The sequence below is a fragment of the Helicoverpa armigera genome, chromosome 29 (genome assembly GCF_030705265.1).
Source record: "Helicoverpa armigera isolate CAAS_96S chromosome 29, ASM3070526v1, whole genome shotgun sequence".
NCBI lineage: Eukaryota > Metazoa > Arthropoda > Insecta > Lepidoptera > Noctuidae > Helicoverpa > Helicoverpa armigera.
This window is the reverse complement of record NC_087148.1, coordinates 4,098,616-4,122,820: the sequence shown is the minus strand read 5'-3', so window position 1 is coordinate 4,122,820 and position 24,205 is coordinate 4,098,616. Positions and strand designations below refer to the sequence as shown.

The following is a 24,205-nucleotide window of genomic DNA, read 5'->3' as shown; positions in this document are numbered from 1 at the left end:
ACAAGAAGCGACTGCCTATTTAACCTCCTCCTCCAGTTACCCGGGCAACCCAATACCCCTTGGTTAGACTGGTGTCAAACTTACTGGCTTCTAACTACCCGTAACGACTGCCAAAGACGTTCAAGTACGCACATTACAAAGATCAGGTATTTAGCCGGTATCAGACTGATTGAAAACTTTGATCGGAATCAAGATTTTCAATTGTTTTTTGTCGGCCGACTGTTTAGTCTAAAGTGTGCAAATACATTTTACTTTACATGAATAACGTGTTCATTTATATTTCAGGAAGGCTTTGACCTTAATACTAAAATATAGGTATATCCTAGGTACTAATATTATGAACTAGCTTCTGTCCGCAGTTTCACCTGCTTCCCGAGGGAAGTATCTATGTACTTTCTGCCTAGCATGGATACAAGTTGCCTATATGTTATTCTGATATACTTACCTAAATAGATGATGAGGAAAATAGGTACCTGTACAATGCATAGATAAGTCATTATTACTCATTACCATACCTCTTTCTGCGTCTATGCATATGCTTGCTCTTATAGGTATGTTGTTTATTATAAAACAATAGAAAATCAATTGTGTCTCGTATAGATACGGTCCAACATATAACGGATTAACCCGGAGCCAGACTCCGTTTGGTGATTGTATCCATGTCTCGGAGAGCACGTAAATATCAGTCCTGCGTCTAATCTCTCTCAGGTTGCGTCAGATTTTTGTCCCATCGCGCTATGAGAGTGAAGGAATAGTGAGTGCACCTGTGTCTGCGCAAATGCTCGTGCACTATAATATGTCCTGCGCAGCTGGCTGATCTCCTTAGTTAGAGAGAACAGAACAGCCGCCAGTCAGTCTGGATGCTACTTATTTATTTCAATAATAAATAATGTAAGGAACACATAAAGTGAGTTTGTATAATAATTAGGTATTGATTACTAATCGCTATTCTTCTTTCTTAGTCATACTTTATTCAGGCCTACTCCTAATTAGAGCAGTCATTCACTTTAATTTATACTAATTGTTTCCCGCGGTTTCACTTGCGACTCGAGGGAAGATTTTCCCGTACCTAGACGTCCGAGATAAAAACTATCCTATGTTCTTTCTCAAGGTCAACTCTATCTCAGCGCCAAATTTTATTAAAATCAGTTCAGTAGTTTAGACGTGAAAGCGTAACAGACAAACAGATGGACAGACAGAGTTACTTTTGCATTTATAAATAATACTAGCTGGTGCCCGCGACTTCGTCTGCGCAGGTTTAGTATTTCGAACAATATGTTTACAAATTGTAGCCTATGTGTTATTCTGATGTATAAGCTATATTATTGTAAAGTTTCATTAAAATCCATTCAGTAGTTTTTGCGTGAAAGAGTAACAAACATCCATACATCCATACATACAAACTTTCGCGTTTATAATATTATAGTAGGGAATAGTAGGGAATTGGTAGGGATGTTACTTGGGGATAGTGTAAGTGAAATTTTTCAAATAAACAAAATAATGCTTTCTCTTTATTATATTAGGTACTATAGATGTTGTTGACAAAATGAGTTAGTATTTTTTTTAATGTCAATGACTTCCTGACTTAGTTCACGATTCTAATTGGGTAGACACCTCATTTTTTAAACTGTATATCAGGCATAAATAATTACAGGCACCTAAACTAGTTGTTTTCCGCTATTTTATCTATGTACGTATGTGGTGGTAGGTACTTGGAGCTAGGTACATATCTTTATAACAAACGTCACAAGCGATTCAGTAACTTTCTAATCTTCAGTTGTTTTTATAACACCAAAAAGTACATCATCTGCGAAAACAAAAATTTTCTAACTATCACTGTTTATGAGATACAACTTTGTGACCAACGGAACAGAACTCTAAATAAGAAACTTGGAAGTTCTAAATTAAGGATTGCCGAATAAGGATAAGCTAAAATAAAACCCAACAATTAATATTAAAACCTTATATTTTTAATAAAATTACACATTTATTCCATAACAACATTATATCAATTCACGAATTGTTTAACATTTTCAAAAAGTATCTCCTTCTTCCCTTCTTTAAAAAAACCATTGTGTTATAAAACCAGGTTTTTCAGACATTACTAAAGAGGTAGGATATAAAATTTTGTACAAAACTCAAATGTAGGAACCACCAGAATACATAGCCGTGGAAGAGTATTTGCACCATCGTATCTAGTATCAGCATCCTGAAAAATATAAATAAGTATTATTATTTCGCTATTTCTGTATATATAGTAGTTTTATATGCATCCAGGGAGAACTTCTTCCCATGTCCAGGTAAACTATAAAAACCGTTATGAAAGAATTTCTACACTATTTCCCGGAAACACATAACTACGGTACTTATAGTTTTCTAATGAAATAAACTAATAGAATTCTTCAAATCGGGTCTGTAGTTTTGGAGCATAAAAAATAAAGACTCCTCTTTAGATTAGAAATGTCATAATCTACCCAGTTCTCTAGAAAATGCCCTCAATACCAGTATTTTACAATGAGGGACTGCTCTTCTGGGCTCCTCAACCCAGTTGGCCTCGTAACCCAATAACCTTTTCTTATACTGATTGTTAGGCTGGCTTCTGACTAACCGTACTGACTGTCAAATATGTTCAATTGACAGCCAGGAGCCAATACAATGTGCCTGCCGAAACATGGAAGAACTCGTCATGGCATATAGTTCCAAACTTTGTTTGATCGACCCGCGTGGCCTTAACTTAGCCATGAGATGAAATGATTCTTATACATAGACTGAATCTTTACCTCTGATAATGAATTTTAGCTCTCGGCAAATCTTCATCTTTCTCCTTCAGCAAATACTTTTTCCCTCCTTTAACTGAGTTCACGAAATACTCATACTTGTCAACATTTTCTATTTCATAGTAGAATGATTTCCTGTCGACTTCCTTGATCTTGGATCGGAGGAGGACCAGGTTTTTATTGTCGAAGGTCCATTGCTTGGTTATGTAGTACATTAGAGCAAGGTTAGCTATGTAGATGCGGCGTTGGATTTTGACAAGTCTGAAAATAAATTATATATCAGGATCAAGACACACTTACACATAGTCGATTAGATCCAAAATAAGCTAAACATAGCTTGTATTATGGCCCTAACACAACTGATAACTGAACTGCATACACAGCTAACAAATATGCTCAGCACACCCGGGAATCTAACGCTAATCACATTTGTGCCAATGTTCAGAGGCGGTCGCGGAAAATCCGCTAATGTTAGGGCGCTATTAAATGGCTACCAGATTATGCTAGTGCTACCATTTTGCAAAAGGGTGGTAATCTTTTAATACTTACAAGGGTTTTCTGCCCATTGCCCAAAGAAGGGTATCCACCAGTATGGCCGGCAATAAATGTAGTAGTATAACCTGAAATCAGAGTATAAGACGTTTTAAAGTATGTAGGTATTTACAAATACAAAATGTGTATAAAAAATTAAGTTTTAGAAAACGGCAATAATTTTCGCTCCTTGCAACAACTTTGCTTAACCCTTTTACCACATAATAATCACATTACAATTATAATGCAAAAGTGGCAAAGTGTGAGCCTTCAATCGGTGGGTCAAGGATGCCATTTTCTTGAACGTCTTTGATGATGATGACTCGCGCATGTACCATAGCAAAATACCCACCCGCGCGCTCTTGTCGTTAACTTGCTCCAGCTACATGCACCGTGTGGATGTACCCTAAATAAAGGTTAGAAGAATATTTAACTACCTACACTATGGTTTCTCTACCTTAATATAATGTACAGTCTTCGAAGTGGTGAGGTCTCCTCCCACATGCCACAGAATATCGTTGAGAGGCACGGAGGGGTAGATCTGTTTGCCTATAGTCACCATCTCTCCCAACATTTGCACAAGCATTTGCTTGGACACAGGTGCACTCACTATTCCTTCACTCTCATAGTCCGATGGAACGGCAATCCGACACCACCGGAGAGAGATCAGGCGCAGAACCGACATTTATGCGCTCTCCGATGCACGGGTGTATCAATCACCGACTTCCAAGCTCCGGGCTGCTTTGTGAAAGTTTCTAAAACCCACAAAGCAATTTCGGCCCTACCCGGGAGACCTCGTGCTCAGCAGCCGCGCTTGCGACAGCTAGACCAACGAGGCAGTTGACCCCCTTACCTTAATATAATGTACAGTCTTCGAAGTTTTGAGTCTGACAACCAGTCTTATCAAGGGGTTGCCTGGGTAACTTGGTTGAGGAGATCAGATAGGCTGTCGCTTTATATGGCACACAAGTACTCAGCTGCATGCGGTTAGACTGGAAGACACCCAACTTAGGAAAAGGCTAGTCAAATGATGAGTTTCCTTACCTTAATATAATGTACAGTCTTCGACGTGGTAAGGTCTCCTCCCACATGCCATAGCATATCGTTCAGGGGTATGGAAGGGTAGATCTGTCGGCCTATAGTCACCATATCCAGATAGTCTTACCAAAAAGTATCGGGTTGCCTAAGTATATGGGTTGAGGAGATCAGATAGGCAGTCGCTCCATATGGCACACTGGTACTCTCCTACATGCGGTTAGACTGAAACATCCTATTCAGGAAAAACAAAGCCACATGACCATGACCATACCTTAATATAATGAACAGTCTTCGACGTAGTGAGGTCTCCTCCCACATGCCACAGCATATCGTTCAGGGGTATGGAGGGGTAGATCTGTTTGCCTATAGTCACCATCTCTCCCATCATGTGCACAAGCATACACAGACCCAAGTGCTCTTACTATTCCTTCACTCTCATAGCGCGATGAGACGACAATCCGACACCACCGGAGAGAGATCAGGCGCAGGACCGACATTTACGTGCTCTCTGATGTACGGGTGTATCAATCACCAAATTCCAGGCTCCGGGCTGCTCTGGGCAGCCGCGCGTGCGACAGCTAGACCAACGAAGCTAGGTCGACGAGTTTCCTTGGTCGATTTTGCGAAGCGACTTGCTGACACTTAAAGTGACCCAAAGGCTGGTTCTTACCTTAATATAATGTACAGTCTTGGACGTAGTGAGGTCTCCCCCCACATGCCACAGCATATCATTCAGGGGTATGGAGGGGTAGATCTGTTTGCCTATGGTCACCATCTCTCCCATGGTGATGTTGTTCAACTTGCCGGCACAACAGTTGTAGATTGGCACGTCGTCTGATGGTGATAGTCTGGTGAAAAAGAGGATACATATCTTTATACAAATCGATTTCCTTCGAGTTCCATGGGAATATCTTCTAGCAAGCCAGATAAAAAGATCTTTCTGGATAAAAGGACTACCAAACCGATTTTGAAATTGATTTAGTAGTTCCTGAGATAAGCAAGTTTATGCAAACAAACAGACAAACACACTCTCACTCTCTCTCACATGTAAAAACATTATTATTGAAGATTCGTTTGGAAGGCAGTTTCTTGACTTTAAACTCATGGTTAAAAGAAAAGAGACAAGTTCAAGAAAAGAGGGACCTTTTCTCATAGATTGATCGGTGGGTCTATGAGATAACGGTTAAACAAAACTTAACTATATCACAGTTACATAAGCGAAAATTGAGTATATGTTTGTTACTTTTTCAAACACAAACAGCTAAACGAATTTTGATAAAACATTGGAGCATCGCGTCTGATTAACAAATAAGCTACTATTTAACCGGGCGCTTGAAGTAGTTTTCTTATGAAATGGGTTAAACTGATGATCTAAGCTAGTTTGAATATAAAACTTGGAATTTAAGAAGATATACTTACTCTTTAGTTCCTCTTAACCAGGACGCCACGATGAAGCTCTTAATAGATATATCGACTGGCATGTAGTCGGCTATGAGGTCAGGGTCCGTGTACAGACTGCGCATGATACCTGAAAACATTGTTGTATATAAATTACAATAAATGTATGATGCAGGTGAAAGCGAATTAAAAGCGAATGATATGGCACAATTGTATCTCAAAAATCATAGTTTTATTATAAACTGAAAAGTCTATATAGTCTATATATAGTCATATAAACAGAATAAAAGAGGTTTGTACTAAAAATTATAATGACAATATGTTATGCTTAACGCAAAAGTTTGTTTGATACCCTTTTACACAAAAAGTACTGAACAGATTTTGCTAAAACTTTACATTGCTATACCGTATGACATCATACATACTATTATTACATACAAAATAGCATATAAGCATAAGTTACTTTTTATCCGAGTGCAGGAAGAAGGTTTGTCAGGGTTCGGACGCGGTATTTTAAAAATTGGTGCTGAAACTAACCTTTGCCACAAGCTACCAACAAGCCGGCTGGACCGTTGAAGTTTTCAATCCATCCTGGCACTGGTTCTTGCACGCTTGATATTACTGAAAACAATATAAAAAAGTACATTTACATTCGTTTCTAGATCACCTAAGGGGCTATACGAAATCCCTGTAGTAATAAAAATAATAATGGCTTCCATAGAGAAAGACATTCGGTCATGGCAGCCTAAGACGACGTATAGTCTCTGTGAAGGTTGATAAATGAAAGAAAGAACCCAAGACCTCGTGTTGAGCAGCCGCGCTTTGCAACAGCTAGACCAACCAGGCAGTTAAAAATATATAGTAATAGCAAAAATAATCTGTGTCACCATTTCATTAAAGTTGTCTCAAAAGGGCTTCAGCGTGTTGGCTTCGGCCCCACGTTTGCCTTCCAAAAATCCGGCACTCTGTAGCCGGGAGCTGGTCGAGACATACAAAGTAATAATTTAATTGGAAATCTATTGCTTACCTATAGAAGGCCTGATGATGACAACTGGCAGTTTCCCGGCATACTCCGCTACCACGTTTTCAGCCAACTGCTTAGAGAATGTATACGTGTTTGGCAGTTCTCCTAAATACCTGAAACATAAGGATAACGTAATGCACAAGTATCATGGTAGCAAAACAGCGTATTTTAAGAAGGTGCGGCTTTCAAAGCTGAAGAGATTTTTTCAGTGAAAAAATTGGGATAGAGTTCTTGCGAAATTTGACATCGCCTTGATAGTGCTCTCAGGCAACGTGATTTTTTCAGGAGTTAGGTTATTTTTTTGGATTTGTTAACGCTCTAAAGAGATTGATGCTCCCGATTCCGAATGCCATTAGGATTAAGTCCAATATTATTTTCGTCAGAGCTGGTATTGTCCGAAAGAGTTGCCAAGGCCCAGGTATATAAAGGACACCAGAAGGAACATGGTAGGTTTAGTCAGTAAGTCTGACACTCCCTCACGCTGCACCCACAACAATGGTCATCGGATGTTTTTCCAACCTACCCAAAGTCAAGTAAATCATCAAACAAACTTACTTAGGAGTGAGAACCTTCAAGATATGAGGGTCGGTCTTCTCGCAGACCTCCAGTGTGTCTCTCCAGTCGGCGTGAGGGGGGTACAGGATCTCCTCAATGGGGTCTCTGTTCGTGTTGGAGTACGAGGTGGAAACGTGGATGAAAGACTGTGGAAGAAAGAGGATTTTTAGTTGTAAGAGCTGATTTCTTCATGGCTCACATAGATCTTAATATTTACTATGTAGTATATGATCAGGGGTTGACTCGTACAGTTTCTTCTATCATATGACACAGTTCCATGAATCTGAGAAGATTTAATATTTTGACCCATTTGTGCATTTTTTAAGACTAACAACTTATATAATTATGAAGTATAGTGTCCTATGGTCTTCTAAGAAACTAAGACAGATAGTAGCACCATGAAAGATATAGGCATTCAATTTATTGAGAACAGGTCCATGTTTCAACTAGACTCAATTTAATTTGGAAACTCTCTACTGCGTGTTAGCTTAGTGTATATTTGGGAACTTACGCATAAGTTCCTCATGTCTGCAGCCAATTCCACCATCTCCTTGGTGCCTCTGAGGTTCATCCTCACAGCATACTCCAGAGGATCGTCAAACCTGTAAGTATTATAAAATTTCCATTAATAACTATGTAATTAAGGTGTTGAAATTAAATAATTTGCCTGGTAATTATTTTGTGGTCTAGGTACATAAAGATATCATTCAATTATTCGACAAGAAAGAACCCAAGAATGCTTATCATGACTTTTGTGACAGCTAGTTTCTTCGTGTTTTGGGGGCCAAAGATGTCGTCTTTGGCAGTCGTTACGGGTAGTAAGAAGCCAAAAATTCTGACAACCAGTCTTACCAAGGATCGCTGGGTTATCTGGGTATCTGAGTTCAGGAGGTCAGATAGCCAGGCACTCCTCGTAAAACACTGGTACTCAGCTGCATCCGGTTAGACTGGAAGCCGACCCCAACATAAATGGGAAAGGCTCGGAGGATGATGAGTTGATCTTACCTAACACTAGCAGCTACATGGAACACGATGTTGACACGGTTGACCAGAAGTGTTCTATCTTCTTCAGATAACCCTGAAAGAGAACACAGAAGAGCCTGTCAGTAAAATATATTTTCCAAAGCACGCGTCCATTGCAAACACTCACTATAATTCATGAATCGTCACTTGGAACTATAGGACTTAACGACAAGTTCCGAGGTTCATGTGGGTCCTAGCTGTCATTTGAACATCTTTGGCAGTCAGAAGCAGTAAGATTGACAAACACTCTTTCCAAGGGGTATCGGATTGCCGAGGTAACTGGCTTGAGGTAGGCAGCCGCTGTATGTAAAATACTCAGCCATGGAAAAGACTAGACACATATTTTTCAGATGTGTACATCCACGTGGCTTTGCCCCATTCGTTCGAATGCTGTTAACTTACCCAGTCCAACTTCCAAGACATCTCCAGCGATGACGAAGACTTTTGACGCAAACGACGGTCTTTCTCTACGAAGTCGGTCGAAACACTGAAATAAGACAAAGCATGCATATTTTTAAATATTCTAATCCGTCCGACAATCGGTGACCGATCTTTTGTAGGGGAAAAATAGAACACTGATGGCAATGCAGCGCACAAAACACAAAGAAATGGTAAATGTTTAAGGCATTTAACAGAAACAGGTTGTGCAAAGAGTTTTTCAAATCGATTCATTAGTTCTGGACCTTATTCGATTCAAACAAGCAACTAAATATTTCTTCTGTATATACTAAGTATCTTCTGCAAGCGATTTCACCCGCGTCCCGTAGGTTTTTTCCACGAACCCGGATAAAAAGCTATACCCTTCCTCGATAAATGGGCTATCTTACACTGAAAGATTTCTTCAAATTGTACATGATATTAGCGTGTTCTAACAAACAGACAAACTCTTCAGCTTTATCATATTAGTATACCTAGATTAGCATATATTTTTTACACAGGTAATATCTAGATTATTCTCTACAAATAGCTTCTTAAAAAAATACAAGTAAAACCGTGAGAAACATGTAGATTTGTATTTAATCTATGCATTTGAATTATCGAGGTCAAAAGTCGACATCTATTGTTAACGCTCAACTCAGAATAATTTTGTAAAACCATTGAAATAGTCGACAATAGTTGAATGCTTGTTTCGAAATATTTAGTTAGTATTGTTTCTGAAATTCAGGGTTGGTGTGTTGTCAAAGGGCGTATGTAATTTGTAATGTGGTATAGTTATCGGCACGAATCTTGACGCTGACCTTCACCTGCGCAGAAGTGATTTATTAGCAAAGAACCAATCCCCAGTGACGGCTATGACGCGATGCGCTGCGGGCCAATCACCGCTTTAGCCCGCTCCCGCGCCTCACTTTATACCACAAAAGGAACACAATAAATTACTTCTGCGCAGGTGAAGGTCAGCGCTCAAGATTCGTGCCGATGATTATATTTTTGTATTTTTGGTAGGTACTTGGTGTTAGGATTCTAATAGTCGTAATTGTGTACCCATTTTGGATTTAAACAAACTTCATCTTCATAAATATGCACGTACATAATACCGTTTAAATTACATTACTCTACACGTGTGTATTTGTTACTTCTTCCCGCTTAACCGGCTAAACGGATTTTGATGAAACTTGAGAGTAATGTGGCTTATACATCAGAATAAAAGATCACAGTCAAACTGAGTAAACGTGTGTTTGTGGTAAAAATGTACAACTATGTATACATATGCATGTATGTTGTAAAAAACAATAAGTATAAAAAACACATTTAAGCCACTTTTTATCTAGGTACTGCCAGATAAAAAGTGGCTTAAATATGGTTGTCACAATTATAATTAAAATGGACCCTGATGGGCACAGCAAGTAAATACTTAGAAGAGAGGTTGACGAATTTATGTACATACTATGTAATTTATACATATGTAGATAGAATGAACAATACTTATTTTAAATAATTATTCAAATATATAAAAGAGTTTTACTTACCAAAGAAGAAAGCAGCTGAGCAAGTCTATCTTCTGATTTCACGCCCTTCTTGTTTCTGAGAAGAAGATAGATCCTATCGAGATCTGGGCAGGAGTAGAGTAGTTTCTCCACCAGCACCTTGCCCATAAAACCTGGAAAAGTTGTAAAAGATATGTGAAGATGGTATTCGAAAATCAGTCTTAAGTATAGTGCATTAGAATTGTAAATTGTATGACTACTACTATAAATGAATAGAGAATGAGTAGACAGCTCGTGGCTAACAGCCGCAAGGGTCAATCGATCATAAGGCTAAGCAACGTTGGTGACCATCTTGTTATGACGACTTCCTCCGTTTTTGGGAATGCATGTTAAATTGGTGGGACCAGGCTGACATGTAAATATCCTTCGCAGGCACTACAGGTACGTAGTGTGTAGTCTGGAAGTCTGAAAACTAGTCTTACAAAGGGGTAAAAGGGGCAGGTCAGATAGTCAGTCTATGTCACTCAGCTGCTTAGCTGCTTCCAGTTAAAACTGGAAGAAGATCCCGATATAGTACATTTAGAAGTCGTTTATTATTTTAGAAGATCAATTGCAAGGAAGGAATTTGATTTAAGGAAGAAATTGGAGGCCTTTGGTTTATTAATAAAGATTTTAAATAAGGGGTGTTTGTTTCTTGAAGTAATCTGACGAGTTTTGAATTACGTGGGCTAATATATGAATAATTGGGATGTGTGCCCTATTGAAAAAAAAAATAGTCATCAGCAGGAAACTTCTCTGTATGAGAAACTATTTTCTTACCAACGTAAGTTTAAATGTGCCAGTATGCTAATTAAAGATCATTCAAGAAAGAAAGTTAGCATATAACATGCCGACTTTACAAAACAAATATGGCGTAAAGTATGACGTCACGAAGAAATTTAAATTTCGAACTTACCAGATCCACCAGATATGAATATAGTCTTCCCTTTGTAAAATTCTGCTATACTCGGTACACTACTCAGGTCTCGATCTTCTAAGAAACCCATATTAAAACTTTTTGTAAAAAAACTCTGAATAAAAACTCACACGCACTTAATAAAAAAAAAACTACAATTCGAATTCAGAATCTTAATTCAAATTTTCATAAAACGAACGTCGTCGACGTCAACGGTTCTAAATTCAACTGAAGTGTTCTAAATTCGAAATATTAATGACGGAGTTCTTTTTTCAATTTGTTGATTTTGAATTAATTTCGACCAATTAGAGTTGAGTTGTTTTGTTTCGAACCAATAGTTGAATAGAATAGTGACGATGGTATGCGCCGGAGTTGCAATGTCGTTGAAAAACGATACCTTGATTGCTAGTACTTTGTTAAGGCGAAGCATTTACTTTCATTAAATAATAAAAAATAGTGATGGTATTCTATTTCATTTATACTTAACTTATAATTTATTTATTTTTAAAAGAGTTATCATGTCGTACTGTGAATGCATTTAGTATTTGTATGCATTTGTTAAACGACTTAACTTATTAAGATGTAATTTTGTCACAAAGGAACATGAGTGTTTTTGTTTTTTATTGGGTGTAGATAAAAAGGATTGAATAGAGATAAATCGAGGTTAAAAAAAGTTTTTTTTTTTTAGTAAGTACTATTTAATTTTTCAGCTGGCTGAAACAATTTTTCACATCATAAAACCCTGTTTTGTCTGGGTGTATATTCAGAGTTCCTAAATATGCATTAAATCCACACCCGTTCCCACTTTAATTGTACCATGCAGGACTCGAACCCTGGACTGACTGCGCATAGTCAAATATAACGGTAAAACACGCTACAATAAGCACAATATTTGCTTGTCATCATTCCTACAAAAAAACAATTGAAGTAAGCATTTCTCCTTAAATGTTAATAAGCAGTTTGTCATTGATTACGTAATGCAATGACTACGCTACCATTTACAATTTATGGTAAATCAATGACCGTGAAAATGTTTCTTATCAACGATGAGTTTCACCATTTAATAATTACAAAATATAATCGAATCATCTTACTAATATTATAAACGCGAAAGTTTGTATGTATGGATGTATGAATGTTTGTTACTCTTTCACGCAAAAACTACTGAATGGATTTTAATGAAACTTTACAATAATATAGCTTATACATCAGAATAACACATAGGCTACAATTTGTAAACATATTGTTCGAAATACTAAACCTGCGCAGACGAAGTCGCGGGCACCAGCTAGTTTTCATATAAATTATGGAATCAGGCACACTGCAAACTTTTAAACTTCCTACTAAGGAACATGATGGGTTTTAGTCAGAAAGAGTCTGACACTCCAGTGATAATTTCCCATAAAAAAAAGATATACACATGCCTATGAGCACAGGTCTTTTCTCATATAGAGATGGATGAGCGTTAATGACCACACTCGCTCAAATGCGAATGCCTTTAAGACTATTATTATAGGAATTTGCGAAGTCCAGGTCCCTCGGTGACTGGTGAACGGACAAAGCAATGCTTTATTATTTTTTTATTTATTCCTTTATTTAAGGCAACCAGGGCCCATAAAAATAAACTCTTTTGCAAAAAAAGCGGGCACCTATGCGAAATCTTGGTTTTAAGGACTTCACGTGTGTTTCAAAGGGTTTTAATGACTGTAGTATGTTACTAGCATCAAAAGGGTTAGCCAAGAATGCGTGAGAGTGTATTCTAAATTTGAATTTTGTAGATTTGCTAAGAAACTGGTGATACCTTGTTTTGGACTAATTCCTGGTAGAAAGTTCATGGGTGTTTTGAAAAGTTTTTGACGTGATTTTCAGAAAACTGATAATGCAGTTTTATTTGATGATTAATGTACCTTTCTGTTACATCAAAACATTTTTGAAAAACCATGCGTATTTGATAAAATTTTCACCTGCTCTAAATGGTCTATGCTGATGATTGATGGCAATGTTAAGAGTTTCGGCATTTTTGCGTAAAGCGTTATATTGTTTAGATATTGTGCCCACGCTATTAAAAATTCCCCTTTCTCATAAATAAACACAATTTAGAGGAGTTTCAGTACTTTGGGCTGCGACAAAACCAATTTAAAGTAAGCAGTGCCGATCACAACTCGTCTCCTTTTGGACTTTGACATTAAAAAAAATAAAAAATTTGAGATAAATGTTAAAATTAACCACATGAAAAATGATGAGGAAGGTTTAAAACTTTCCAAAAAGTACAATTATTGCCGCGTTGAAGTTCTCGATAACTCCACAGGTGTCGGGTTACTAAACGATGATTTAACTGGAAGGGAGTCATGACTTCAAAATGATTGGCCAAACGTATGTTTTTTAAAAAATGTTCAGTTAGCCAATTATTGTTATGATTTAAGCAGGAAAGTGCTGTGAATACCAGAAAACCTGGGAGCTAACAGGTTTATTTAATAAAATGTCCGTGGGATGAAAACCCGCTATTTGAACGCTCAGACTCGTAGATCTTTAGAGGTCTACGGGGTTTCCCAAGAGGCGGGGTTATTTAAAAATCAGTGATCACGAGACCTTAAGACTTTGTGCTCACAGTCTATGCGTTATTTTCTGTATTTTGTAGATTTTCTAGATTTTTCAAAATGTCAAAGTCTGATAGGAACCGACTTGTGAACGGCACTGCTAACTTTAAATTGATTTCGTCGCAGCCCAAAATATTGATACTTCTCTAAATTGTGTTTATTTATGAGAAAGGGTTATTTTTAACAGCGTGGGCACAATATCTAAACAATATAACGCTTTATGCAAAAATGCCGAAACTCTTAACATTGCCATCAATCATCAGCATAGAGCATTTAGAGTAGGTGAAAATTTTATCAAATACGCATAGTTTTTCAAAAATGTTTTGATGTAACAGAAAGGTACATTAATCATCAATTAAAACTGCATTATCAGTTTTTTGAAAATCACGTCAAAAACTTTTCAAAACGCCCATGAACTTTCTACCAGGAATTAGTCCAAAACAAGGTATCACCAGTTTCTTAGCAAATCTACAAAATTCAAATTTAGAATACACTCTCACGCATTCTTGGCTAACCCTTTTGATGCTAGTAACATACTACAGTCATTAAAACCCTTTGAAACAAACGTGAAGTCCTTAAAACCAAGATTTCGCATAGGTGCCCGCTTTTTTTGCAAAAGAGTGTATAAATACACATGTATTATACATAACAATATATGGCTAAGATAATGATGATGATGATACATAACAATGCTTATAAACTTATACATAAAATTATGAAATGAAATCCATATCAATCTGAGGGCACGGCAGTGCCCCAGCCAAGACTCGAGCAAAGCGGGCACGGCCGTACCATCTTTTCTCGAAGCGTTTCGCGGCTATTTCAGCCCCCTGTATCTTCCATGTGAACAAAGCTAGGAGTTTAGGTTTGCGATGACCAAGAGTAAGTATTAGAACAAGCTCAGTCTCAAAATTACAAGACATTTGAATAAATAGTTTACGAGTTATGAGCGATCAAAGTTACACCATTTTGTCACTGACTCACTCACTGACCGATCATCAAAAGTCTAAGGTACTTCTAGCAAACTTAGAACCTTCAAATTTGGCACCAAGATAGGTTACTAGCTACATATAAAGGGAAAATTATAAAAACCATAAAACTTAATAAAAAAATAGGAAACAAATTTATATTTGCGGTTTTTCAAGAACATTGTGTATGAATTTTGACTGCATTGATAACTTTGTTATTTATTTATGTACAAAATGTTACTATTTGTTTTATTGTTACGTAGTGTGGTATATTGACTTTGATTTTGATGGATATTGACGACAAGGATGTATGGTGTTAGTCCTATATTGCACAAGTGGCTTCCCTGGCGACTGGCAGGCTGTCTAGGAATATCTCTGTCCTCATTAATGTTCTTGCTCTTATCATGTTGTTATTATTATTATTTCTTTTTTATTTTGCTTTATATAACTTGGTTTGTTTAATTTATTAACTTCTTAAAATAGTTTGTATAATAATTTTCTCTAATAACTTCCTAGTTCAACTTGCACTGTATAACTTTCTCAAAGTCAACCCAAAAAATATTGTAAACATTTCTTTTTCATGTTATTATCGTATGTATCAATACAACATACAAATTGTAACACCTATTATGTTTTTAAAAAGAGTAACCATGGAGTTTCTTGCCCGTTCTTCTCCATAGGAAACTACTTTTGGAATGGGCAACTAGAATCAAACTTATTTATAATTTTGACGTTCATAAGTGCTTGTTAAGGCCTACATGAAATAAATGATTTGATTTGATTTGATTGATTTGATTTGATTTGATTGTTATTATGTATTAAATATACATACATATGAATAAAAAAGCTAGGTTAAAATGAAATGAACTATGATAAAATCTTTCATATTAATGCAGTGCGATACATACTGCATGCTCGCTCGATAGATGGCGTTGTCCTGGTCTAAATCGCGCTATGGTTTCGTTACATAGCTTAGTATAAGTAGTACTTTAAAAAAAAATCAAATAATTATATGTGATAGCGCCATCTACCTCTGAAATAAATCTCTTTTGTTCTAAAGGATATTTGATTCAAAAATTCGTCAATTTCGAAAATTATTAGTTTATTTTAAAAAAATGTTGTTTACGTGCTACTTTAGGTGTACATATTTAGTTTGTTATATATTTAGTTAGTTGCATGTAAGTAATTTAATTTGTTATATACTATAGAAGAAAGAGATACTAAGAGAAGAAAGAGACCTACAAAAAATAAATTAGATCCCATCAAAAACATTAAATGTAAAAAAAGCCAATCCTCTACGCAGTTCCTCCACCGTAAAAAGTTTTGAGATCGCATAGAAGCCAAGTCCTGTTCAACTTTAATTGTAATAATAAATCAACATTTTGTGACTATATCAATTAAATAGTTTTGTTCATATTACAATAATATTGTCTTGGCCATGAGCACAAGTTAAAAGTCGCTCCTTGTAATAATGTGTAAATACCATTGAATTGATAAATTCTATATGGACATGATTTTACGATTGGACTGATTATGCACTGAAGAACTTAGACAAGGACTTAAAAGACTTAGAATTTGAGATCACCATGGACTAAACATCCGCCATAGTACATGTGCAGTTCAGTGATGGATGATACTGACTGTCATTTAGTAACGATTGAATAAACTAAATGTATTTAATTCTGTGGTATTAAACTCCATGTTTGACTTTCACCTCTCCAAGATATGCTGTATTATATTTGTAGTTTATTGTGCTCATGGCCAAGTCAATATTATTGTAATATGAACAAAACTATTTAATTGATATAGTCACAAAATGTTGATTTATTATTACAATTAAAGTTGAACAGGACTTGGCTTCTATGCGATCTCAAAACTTTTTACGGTGGAGGAACTGCGTAGAGGATTGGCTTTTTTTACATTTAATGTTTTTGATGGGATATATTATTCTTTATGATGGATCGAACCCTGCGGCTGCCACGAGCTTCTCTCCTAAAGGATAAATAGATTAAAACATATTATCATCGTCTCCCGAGCCATTTCCCAACTATGTTGGGGTCGGCTTCCAGTCTAACCGAATGCAGCTGGGTACTAGTGTTTTACAAGAAGCGACTGCCTATCTGACATCGTTAACCCAGTTAACCAGGCAACTCAATACCCCTTAGTAAGACTGGTGTCAGACTTACAGGCTTCTGAATACCCGTAACGACTGCCAAGGATGTTCAATGACAGCCTTATGATGATGAGATAGATTAAAATAATTTTGCAAAATGGTGAGAAACGCAAAATAACTGAGATCTAGGTCAATAAAATAATACTATTTAATTGTTTGAAACAAAGAATCCAAATATACATTAATAGTATGCGAGCAATGAACTTTGCACCAGCTTTCAATAGTACCACAGATTAATTAGAAACAGTTTGAAACAGAGGTCAATGGTATTACCGTAAAAATATATTAATTTATTCTTAAGACGAAAGAAGTCAAGAAAGTTCCTACACTCTATTTGAGTGGGTATAATAAAAGAAAGATATACAATCTTGATACGATATTCTATTGAAAAACTCAGTTTTATTGAAAAATATTTTATTTGAAAAATAAGTGCAGTAATTAAGTGTTCATACTTTATTATGTTTTTTTGGCGGGGAATCATCAAATTTAAGCTTCCGCCCTCCTAACTGTGGGTGCAGCGTTAATGTCATTTCAACATTTTAGTCAGTAGGAGTCTGACATTTGATGATTTCCCAACAAAACAAAAAGGGATCCTGGGTTTGTTGACTACTTTTGAGTTGCCTATGTACCTAACGATACATAATTATAAAAAACTCCTTCACTTCGCCTGTCTGTTAGTATTTTTGCGATAAATTCTAAAACCACACTGTTTTCTATATGGTTTTCCTTTCCCTGGTATAAATATTTAGTCTGCACTAGGTAATATATATAGAGAAAACATTTTTTTTGTTTTTACTCTAAAGGCTCCAAAACTACTGAAAGGTTTTGAAAATTCTTTCACTGACTGAAAGCTACACTCTTCCCGAGTAACATAGGCTATATTTTATTCCGATACAGACAGTAGTTCCCCCGGAACGTAGGTGAAATTGCTGGAAACCCGACTTGTAGTAAGTAATTTATTCCAAGCGCATTCGGTTAGGGGCTCTGTATGCCTGTTTATAAATAAGACATTGAACTCCATATAAGTTAAATATGTAAACACAAGTTAGTGAAAAAAGAAAAAAAGAGTGACGTCAAACGATTCACAAATTTTGATAGTCATAGAAATCAAAATCAAATGCCTAGTCTTTTCCCAACTATGATGGGGTCGGCTTCCAGTCTAGCTTGTTGCAGCTGAGTACCAGTGTTTTAAATGAAGCGACTGCCTATCTGACCTCCTCAACCCCGTTACCTGGGTAACCTTATACCCCCTTAATAAGACCGGTATAGACTGCCAAAGATGTTCATATGACAGCCGGGACCCACCAATTTATCGTGCGTTCCGAAACATGGAAGAACTCGTTATGACGAGATGGTCACCCATCTACGAACCGACCGCGCCAAGCGTTGCTTAACCTTATAATCTATCGCTTTAACTTAGCTCTTAAAAAAATTATAAGTTGGGCATATAAAACCTTTGCAATGTTTTTTTATCAGTGAACGCATTAAAAAACAAAAAAAAGTTCAAAAATACCAACTAGTTTGTCAATGTCAAATTCTAGTAATATGTCACGAATTTTCTAAATAAATATACTTATCAAAAACATCTATATTAGCTTAATATTTTTTTATTATATTTTTGCAATTTAAACATTTCTTTTTGTATTTTATTGTAGGGCGATCATAACATTATAATTTATACAAAATGGCTAAGAAAAAGGATAAAAAGAAAAAAGTAAGTGTTAAGTAATTTTACTCTCTTTTTATTTTGCCCATTAAAATAAAATTATCTGTATAAAATAAAAACACCTATACTAATGTAATAAATCGGAAACTTGTTTGTTTGATGGTACCTTGAAGGCTCTGAAACTACTGAACCGATTTGAAAAATTCTTTCAAACGGCTAGTCCATCATATTATGGACTAGTGGTAAAAACATCTACCTCTCTCTATATCATTTATTGCTGGAATGTGTTCGATTTGAGGCTGGGAGAACCTGGCTAGCAAATGCCTTTAAATTAAACAGACTGGACGTTGGTACATACAATGCGATTCTTAGTCAACCCAATTCTAAAGTGGCAAAGTGCCTTTTTGAATTAATGGCATCAAAGTAGTTTTGTTTAGTATCTATTTAATTTTAAGTACTTACCTGTAAATTAATTGCAGTCAGGTGTGATTAGGGTATAATGGGACTGGTATGCACAATGTGTAAAAGTCCTTATAATAAATTAAAAAAAAAAAAAAAATCTACCTCTCGAGCACGAGTGTGCGGGTTCGATTCCAGGTCAGGCACATCAATGAAATTCTAAATATGTTAAAACCATTTAGATTAGTTCTACGATTTTAAATTCAAGCTGTTTGTAACTATTACCTATTTATTTTTGTGAAATAATTAAATAAAAATTAAAACAATACTTTTTGCTTGCTTTCAGGAGGCAGAACCTCAAGGTAATTAATGTAAAAATCTTTATATAGAAGATAAACACATTCTAGTAAAATCATGACCTGAAGGAATAGAGAGTGCACCTGTGTCTGCGCAAATGCTCTTGCACTATAATATGTCCTGCGCAGCTGGCTGATCTCCTTAAATGAGAACAGCCGCCGTAGCCGATAATCGGCTATGACGACATCTTATAACTTAGGTTTCATCATTATTGAACCATCATGAAAAAGTACTGACCTACTTTTTTGTGCATACTAAAATGCACATGGTCTTTTTTGTTATGTAAAACGTGTGTGTATGAGTATGTGTAATACTAATACTTTATGATCAAAATCACGAAACACATAAACACCGATTAAGTTGACGGAATATAGCACATATTCACTCGCACATGAAAAAGTCACTAGATTTATTTTCTGGCTTATTTCTGGCTTATTTATTTTCTGGCTCCACTAAAACCCATTTATTTGATTGCCGATCTATCTACTGCTCTATATCGATGATTTCAGAAGCCGAAGTGCCCGAAGAGGTGGTGGTGATGACCACAGACTTGGAGCCTGAACCTGAGGAGATACAGTTCACTGACACCTCGTACACTAGCGCCTCCTTCGAGGACCTGCCTCCTATGCCTATTGAAGGTAAAAACAATTATTATTCATAAAACAATTATGGCCTAGTTGGTAAAGGACCAGCCTCTCAAGTATGAGGGCGCGGGTTCGATCCCAGGTCAGGCAACTACCAATGCAACTTTTCTAAGTTTGTATGTACTTTCTAAGTAATCTTAGACACCAATGACTGTGTTTCGGATGGCACGTTAAACTGTAGGTCCCGGCTGTCATTGAACACCCTTGGCAGTCGTTACGGGTAGTCAGAAGCCAGTAAGTCTGACACCAGTCTAACGAAGGGGTATCGGGTTGCCCGGGTAACTGGGTTGAGGAGGTCAGATAGGCAGTCGCTTCTTGTAAAGCACTGGTACTCAGCTGAATCCGGTTAGACTGGAAGCCGACCCCAACATGATTGGGAAAAGGCTCGAAGGATGATGATTTCAAAGTTAAACAAGCGTTCGTCACGTGCTTAAGAAAAAATTGTAAAGAGAATTTCCCTGGATAAGGCCAAAAGGTTTTTTTTGCCTATTTCACCAGTGTCATAGCGATTTCATACTAGCGGATTTTGTGGCGCGTGTAGGTAAGATAGCGCGTGGCGTGCTAGGGACCGGGGATCTTCAGGATTTATTTCAATGAAAACATTCAATAGAACTTTACCTTTGGTTTATTTCTGATGGCAGAGAAGTGACAATTTCAATAAAAAACCCTATTGTATTTACATCTAATATATTTAAATAATTGTCCGACCAGTAATAAATAAATATAATAAACCTGTCACACATCTAGTCGAATTCGGTACTTTTAAAGGACAGTTTTTCATAAACGGTTACTTTTTACGCAATTTGTACAAAAAAACAATTTAAACAATGTTTTTCAAATCATGTCGACCAGTGAAAGTAACTTTACATGTACATAATACTAATTTATAATAACCAAATGAATATGAAAAAGACCCAAATTGAGTACCTATGATTGTCGTCGCTCGTATACGCACGGCAATGCCCGTACGATTTGCCGCGCAGAAAATCCGCTCGTTTGAAAGCGCTGTTAACTTAAAATCACCCCAAAACTCTTCAAAATTAAATCAATATCCCGTTGCTATGACAACCGATAAACTTGTTGTGAGACGATAAAATAAAAAAGCATCGAAGCAGTTTTTCATATAAATAGCTTTCCAAAGGATTGGTAAGTACGATTCAATACAATTTTAATGTTTATATTATGCATTCTGATTGTTACCGATTCTATAATGGTCGGTAATAACTGTAATGGGCTTGTTTTTAGATATTTATGGGAAGAAATTCAGGGTGTTTTAATAAGTATTTGGTTTTGAAAATGTATGTTTTAATTTTTATTTGTTTTTATCTAGGTATCTGTGTAACGAATAGGTTTTAACAAGCTGGGGTTTTGAAAGATAAAGATCAATACTAAAGGGTACCTTTTAATATGGATTTTAACACAAATAGTTACAATTAATATATGCATTTTGACTCCTTTTATTTAAGTTTTCGGTAGATATATTTTTAAATATTTACATTTGTTAGTTTGTAAAAGGAATAAGAACTGTATGAACCGATTATTATTATTACTTGTAATCCAAACACTGACTCACTCGTTACATGGTACCTAAAAATTCAGCATTTAAAAACATGTTAATTTCTACTTTTTTACAGAATTGAAACCCAAGAAAAAGAAGAAGAAAAAGCTTGGGGTATGTTTACATTATTTTATACTTCTATACTAATACAATAAAAAAGAAACATTTTTATGCCGTTTTTCAACATAATATTTGTTTATGTTTTAGGTATACCTATGTATTATTGAAGTTTCATTTTCTTTTCTTTTTAGTTTTTTTTCTGATTCCAAATTCTGTTCTCACAGGAACAGTCTTCTGTAGTTAAGAAGACCAGCAGCGAACTGTTTGCATGGTCCGAAGAATCCTTGCCTCGCTATCCAGATTTGTGTATGTACCATCCTTTGTTATCAGCGCAATATGCATTCCGCTTGCATTCCTCTCAGTCAGACGTCATACTAACATTCACTATCTTCCCATTCATGTCCTCTTTCAGGCGGTCATCAGTTAGTCTACCAACCTATCCATCCACATTTATACTCAGCATACTCTTTGTAGAATGCGATTCACAAATTCTCATCACATAGCCATACCACGACAAACGCTGACTTCTCATTCTTTCTGTCATTGGTCACAGGTGCTACTTTCAGATTGTCTATACTAATATTATAAAGAGGAAAACTTTGTTTGTTTGTTTGTTTGGTTGTAATAGATAAACTCAAAAACTACTGGACCGATTTTAAATATTCTTTCACCATTAGAAAGCTATATTATCTGCGAGTAATATAGGCTATATTTTATCCCGGTGCGGGCAGTAGCTCCCACGGGACGCGGATGAAACCGCGGGAAAACGGCTAGTCTCTGATATATTTATTCCTCATTGGGTCAGTGGCTTACGCCTCCTGTAGTTGACGCTCCTGTGACCAGTGTGGCCGATTCGCCTAAGCCACCGACCAATTTTATCGGTCCATCCAGGCTAACCCAACTATCCAACATTTGTAGTGGCAAAATCTATGAGGCAGTTTTATTTAATTTAAATAATGAAATACTTATTTTTACATCAGCGACCTTAGAACCAAAACCAGTGCTTCCCAGTGAACAGCCCGTTGAAAAGAAAAAGGGAAAGAAAGGTAAAAAGGACAAAGGTAAAGAAGAGGAAATACCCGCGTTTGATAAGGTAAACTTTGTTATAAAGGGTTTCCAAAGAACATAGTGGCTTTTATAGTGAACACACACTTATCAAAATGGACTGCGGCGAAGGAATCGGATTGTGTCAAATGTCATAATCTGTGATTCTTAAAAAATCCACCGATTGCAAGTGTGGTTTCATAAGATTTCATATGAAGAATTCTAAAATTTGATTCCTTCGCCACAGTCGTCTCTGACAGAGATGTGGGTTCACCATTAGAAAGAACGGCTCGCCTGACCTGAAATGACGCGTCCCATTACCGCATTATAAATGCCTTCATATAAATCATCATCATCAGCTATTTTGCCATCCCACTGCTGGGCTGCGGCTTCCTCTCACACAGAGAAGGATTGAGTACCTATTAATCACCACGCTTGCTCAATGTGGGTTAGTGATTTCTGACTTTATAATCCAGGTTTACCCAGGTTGACTAAACCCATGTTTCTTCTGGAGCCCACAGTGTACCAGGGCCGCGGTAACTCGCGCGTCCAATCCCGCAGCCCTGAGAGCGTCATTTCATCTTGGACGAGCTATAATAGACCATTGCCGTCAAATGGCTTTGCTTCTCGCAAACTTAGACCGCTTTAAATATCTACACATGCATGCAAAAATCGATAGCTTACAACCACAAAATCCTACCTAAACCCTTGTTTATGTTTTCCTTTGAAACTTTCTCCGTTCCCAAGTCATAAAAATTCGTACTTTATAGCCCTTTTTACAATTTTATTGCCAATATTTACGTGAAACTGCTATAAAAGGTACCCTTTTACAATACAAGGCATTTTAATTTCATGTTATGTTGGCAACGCACGACATTTTCTTGTATTTTTTCTTAAAATGTTTGTAGAATTCAGTCGCCATTTTGTATTTTGAATAAAGTCGTTGTAAGGTTAGGTTCTATTGTCAAATTAATATAATTTGTTAGTATCGTGTTTTGTTTTGTGTCAAATTAAGTGGTTTAGAAATAATGGGATTGCTTTTTGGACTGTGAAGTTGTTCAAATGTGTTTCTGAAAAAGAAAATGGCTGATTATCATTCGCTCGTAAGTTTTTAAATTATGTTTTATTTTTGAATAGTTGAATTTAAAACATTATCGTTTATAATAAATAGCAAAATAAAATATAAAACAAGAAAAATGCAAAAAAAAATATATAATTAAGTACCTACTTAAAACCGTTTTTGTAAAACAACTTTTTCAACTTTAAATTGTTACAACGAAAGAAAAAAAGAAACATTTATTTGTTTCGAACATAGGTGGTACCAGTTTTTATAGTGGTTAAAAATTCTAGCTACAATTTGCCTAAGGCCAGCAATACACGGACCGCTTGAAGCAGTCAGAGGCGATAGCTTCAAGCTGAGACCGCCCGAATCAGTTGCAACTGCTCGAGCGGTTCGTGTATGTGCGTCCATAGAACTCTGCAGTTCACTGTGCAGTCGACAGCTTAAAGCTGT

General features: G+C 36.4%; 2 protein-coding genes across 2 annotated transcripts in view; one reads left to right on the top strand and one right to left on the bottom strand.

Moving 5' to 3' along the window:
* Positions 1-1,975: 1,975 nt before the first annotated feature.
* On the bottom strand, positions 1,976-11,568 carry LOC110383332 (putative fatty acyl-CoA reductase CG5065). The gene is made up of 13 exons (XM_064042617.1): positions 11,227-11,568; positions 10,314-10,444; positions 8,749-8,833; positions 8,329-8,401; positions 7,835-7,925; positions 7,324-7,469; positions 6,772-6,881; positions 6,282-6,365; positions 5,766-5,874; positions 5,017-5,194; positions 3,327-3,397; positions 2,781-3,038; positions 1,976-2,209 (listed from the first exon to the last, which is right to left on the bottom strand). The coding sequence occupies exons 1-13, from the start codon at positions 11,315-11,317 to the stop codon at positions 2,095-2,097; spliced, it is 1,542 nt and encodes a 513-aa protein (XP_063898687.1). The 5' UTR covers positions 11,318-11,568; the 3' UTR covers positions 1,976-2,094.
* A 6,946-nt stretch (positions 11,569-18,514) lies between these two features.
* The window catches only part of LOC110383305 (dynein axonemal intermediate chain 7 homolog), a 30,114-nt gene continuing 24,423 nt past the window's right edge, over positions 18,515-24,205 (top strand). Inside the window, exons 1-6 of the mRNA XM_064042755.1 lie at positions 18,515-18,678; positions 19,376-19,391; positions 19,896-20,024; positions 21,665-21,702; positions 21,873-21,939; positions 22,629-22,741. Of these exons, the coding sequence (XP_063898825.1) occupies positions 18,649-18,678; positions 19,376-19,391; positions 19,896-20,024; positions 21,665-21,702; positions 21,873-21,939; positions 22,629-22,741 (393 nt within the window). The 5' untranslated portion in view covers positions 18,515-18,648. The remainder of the gene's footprint in view (positions 18,679-19,375; positions 19,392-19,895; positions 20,025-21,664; positions 21,703-21,872; positions 21,940-22,628; positions 22,742-24,205) is intronic.